The 2,858-nt window shown below is 48.4% G+C and overlaps 1 protein-coding gene across 1 annotated transcript; it reads right to left on the reverse strand.

The window, feature by feature from the left end:
• Positions 1-1,714: 1,714 nt before the first annotated feature.
• On the reverse strand, positions 1,715-2,656 carry LOC146754299 (olfactory receptor 14J1-like). Its single transcript, XM_085527508.1, has one exon. It carries the CDS (start codon positions 2,654-2,656, stop codon positions 1,715-1,717), a length of 942 nt encoding a protein of 313 aa, XP_085383634.1.
• Positions 2,657-2,858: the final 202 nt, after the last annotated feature.

The following is a 2,858-nucleotide window of genomic DNA, read 5'->3' on the forward strand; positions in this document are numbered from 1 at the left end:
CCCAGGGCCCAGCTGAGCATCAGTCTGGTGGTGCTGAGCAAGTGCTTGTGCATCCGTTGTTACATACGATTCCATATCAACGGATATATAGCGATAACTATTACTCCTCTCCTTTTATCTCTCTTAGTAAATTGCTTTGTTACAACCCGGAAGTTGTACTTTTTTTCCCAGTTCTCATCCCCAACCCACTGGGAATGGGGCAGTGCACAAAGCACTGTGTGCTGCTGAGCCACATGTTGGGTTCAACAACCACTGTCATTTTGGTGCCTGATGTGAGACTCCAAAGGTTGAGATAACGGCACATCTGTCCTTAGCAGACAGGGCTTTGTGGGAGCTGGAGAAGTGCAGGCCATGGTGCTGATATGTGTGGATGTGCTCCCTATGTGTGGAGCTTGTTGAGTCTTCTCATGAAGCTTCACTGCACAGCTCCTTACTTGGTGCTTGGTTGCTTGATTAGGGTATTTATTTTGCTATGCTGTTTGACCTCAGTTTGTAGCATAATAAAATTGACAGCTGAGAAAGTGAAGTTTTGTGCACATTCAGCTCTGCGGTCTTCTTTGGGTTTTGGAAGTAATATTGTCCATATGATTAGGAATTACACATTTTACATTGTCGCCTCTGTGAGTCCGGGCTTGTACTGGATATTGTGTTGAGGGACATGGTTTAGTGGGAGCTATTGGTAATAGGTGAACAGTTGGACTGGATGATCTTTTAGGCCTTTTCCAGCCTTGGTGATTCTATGAATCTATGATTGAGGTTAAACAATTATTCAGGAATATCACTGAGAGATCTGCCCCAAGGTGAGAAGGCTCTGCATGGCAGAGGGTGTGGGATGGTCTGGGCAGCTGCCTGGAGCGGTGGGCACCCCCAGGGCTTTGGAACTTCATCTCCGAGCAAATGCAGGATCCTGAGAAACTGGTAGAATATTGGAGACAGGTCTGCTGTGGCACTGGTAATCCTAAACAGGCACAAATGACTGCAGTTTTCCAGGGCCTGGCCCACACCTACTGAGCTGTGTTCAACACTATTCAGCATCTTCAAGGGGAAGAGAGCTGGATCTGCTGACATTGCTGCAGCCTCTGCAACTCCTGGCACAGTCCCTGCAATAGCTCCAAGGTTTTGCTACACATCCTGCAGTTGCTCCAAGCTCTGGACAGATCCCACTGTCACTCCACCCCTCATAAGGAGCTCTGCGGTCACTTATGCTACAGGTCCTGTAGCTGTTCCAAGTATTGAGATAAGAAAATTAAGCAAACCCCTGAGTGCTGCTGTAGAGACGACGGGACTGCTGTGAGACACACAAGACCTTCAGGCCTGTACAAATGAGAGGACTCAAATCCTCTGTGCACTGTGGCAGTGTAAAGAGAGGAGGAATGAAAAGAACTAGTTGTGCTTCTATCTGTAGCTGTTCCTTCCCCAGATCCAGACAAAGTTGGATAAGAGCTAAGGAAAAGCGTATTTTGAATGCTATTTATTTATCTCTTAACCTATTCGGGGAATCTGGTTCAATGTTTACATGAGCTCTTGGAGTGAGAAAATGGATAGTAGGTGGGAAAGAAGTGAAATAAATTTTTATTTATAAGTTCAATAACATTCTTTTTTGCACGTTGCTATATCTCACATAATCAAACACTCAAAGATGCATAAAACATGAAGAACCATCACTGGGAATCCTGCGAGGAAGATGTGCACTTTATTGAAGCTGGAATAGTGCTTATTGCAAAACCTTCCTGAGAGAATGCTTGATCTCCCTGTTCCTCATGCTGTAGATAATAGGGTTCAGTGTTGGAGGAACCACTGAGTACAGAAGTGCCACTGTCAGATCCAGGAGTGGGGAGGAAGTGGAGGGGGGCTTCAGGTAGGCAATAAAGGCAGTGATGAGAAAGAGAGAGACCACAGCCAGATGAGGGAGGCACGTGGAGAAGGCTTTGTGCCGTCCCTGCTCAGAGGGCATCCTCAGCACGGCCATGAAGATCTGCACATAGGACACAACAATGAAAACAAAGCAACCAAAGACTAAACAAGCACTAAAAATGATAAGCACAACTTCCCTGAGGTAGGAGCCAGAGCAGGAGAGCTTGAGGATCTGGGGGATTTCACAGAAAAACTGGTTGACAACATTGCCTTGGCAGAGAGGCAGTGAAAATGTACTGGCAGTGTGCAGCAGGGAATTGAGAACCCCAGTGCCCCAGGCAGCTGCTGCCATGGTGGCACAAGCTCTGCTGTCCATTAAGGTCCCATAGTGCAGGGGCTTGCAGATGGCAACGTAGCGGTCATAGGACATGATGGTGAGAAGGGAATACTCTGCTGAGAGGAAGAAGAGAAAGAAAAAGAGCTGTGCAGCACATCCTGTGTAGGAGATGGCCCTGGTGTCCCAGAGGGCGTTGGCCATGGCTTTGGGGAGAGTGGTGGAGATGCAGCCCAGGTCGAGGAGGGCCAGGTTGAGGAGGAAGAAGTACATGGGGGTGTGCAGGCGGCGGTCGCAGGCTACGGCTGTGCTGATGAGGCTGTTGCCCAGGAGGGCAGCCAGGTAGATGCCCAGGAAGAGCCAGAAGTGCAGGAGCTGCAGCTGCCGCGTGTCTGCCAACGGCAGCAGGAGGAACTCGCTGATGGAGCTGCTGTTGGGCATCTGCTGTTCCTGGACATGGGGAGTCATCCCAGAAGAAAATAAAAGAAAGTTAGATGAGATTTCTCTTGGCACAAACCTGTACTGTTCCTTGGTGACCTTCCTCCTGCTGTATCATCCAATCCTTTTTCATTTTCCAATGGAAATGTTGGTTTAGATCCGTGGCCTAAGATTGCTTTCATGAGTTGGAATGTGGATGGAAGAGGAGACGAGAAGAGGCCTCTGCTGGTCG

Source organism: Coturnix japonica, chromosome W, assembly GCF_054131305.1.
Source record: "Coturnix japonica strain WE chromosome W, WE-NBRP24, whole genome shotgun sequence".
In the NCBI taxonomy this organism is placed as follows: Eukaryota; Metazoa; Chordata; class Aves; order Galliformes; family Phasianidae; genus Coturnix; species Coturnix japonica.

Bases quoted from the DNA above. Each gene is read 5' to 3' on its own strand.
- LOC146754299 (XM_085527508.1), bottom strand. From the start codon at position 2,656: ATGACTCCCCATGTCCAGGAACAGCAGATGCCCAACAGCAGCTCCATC.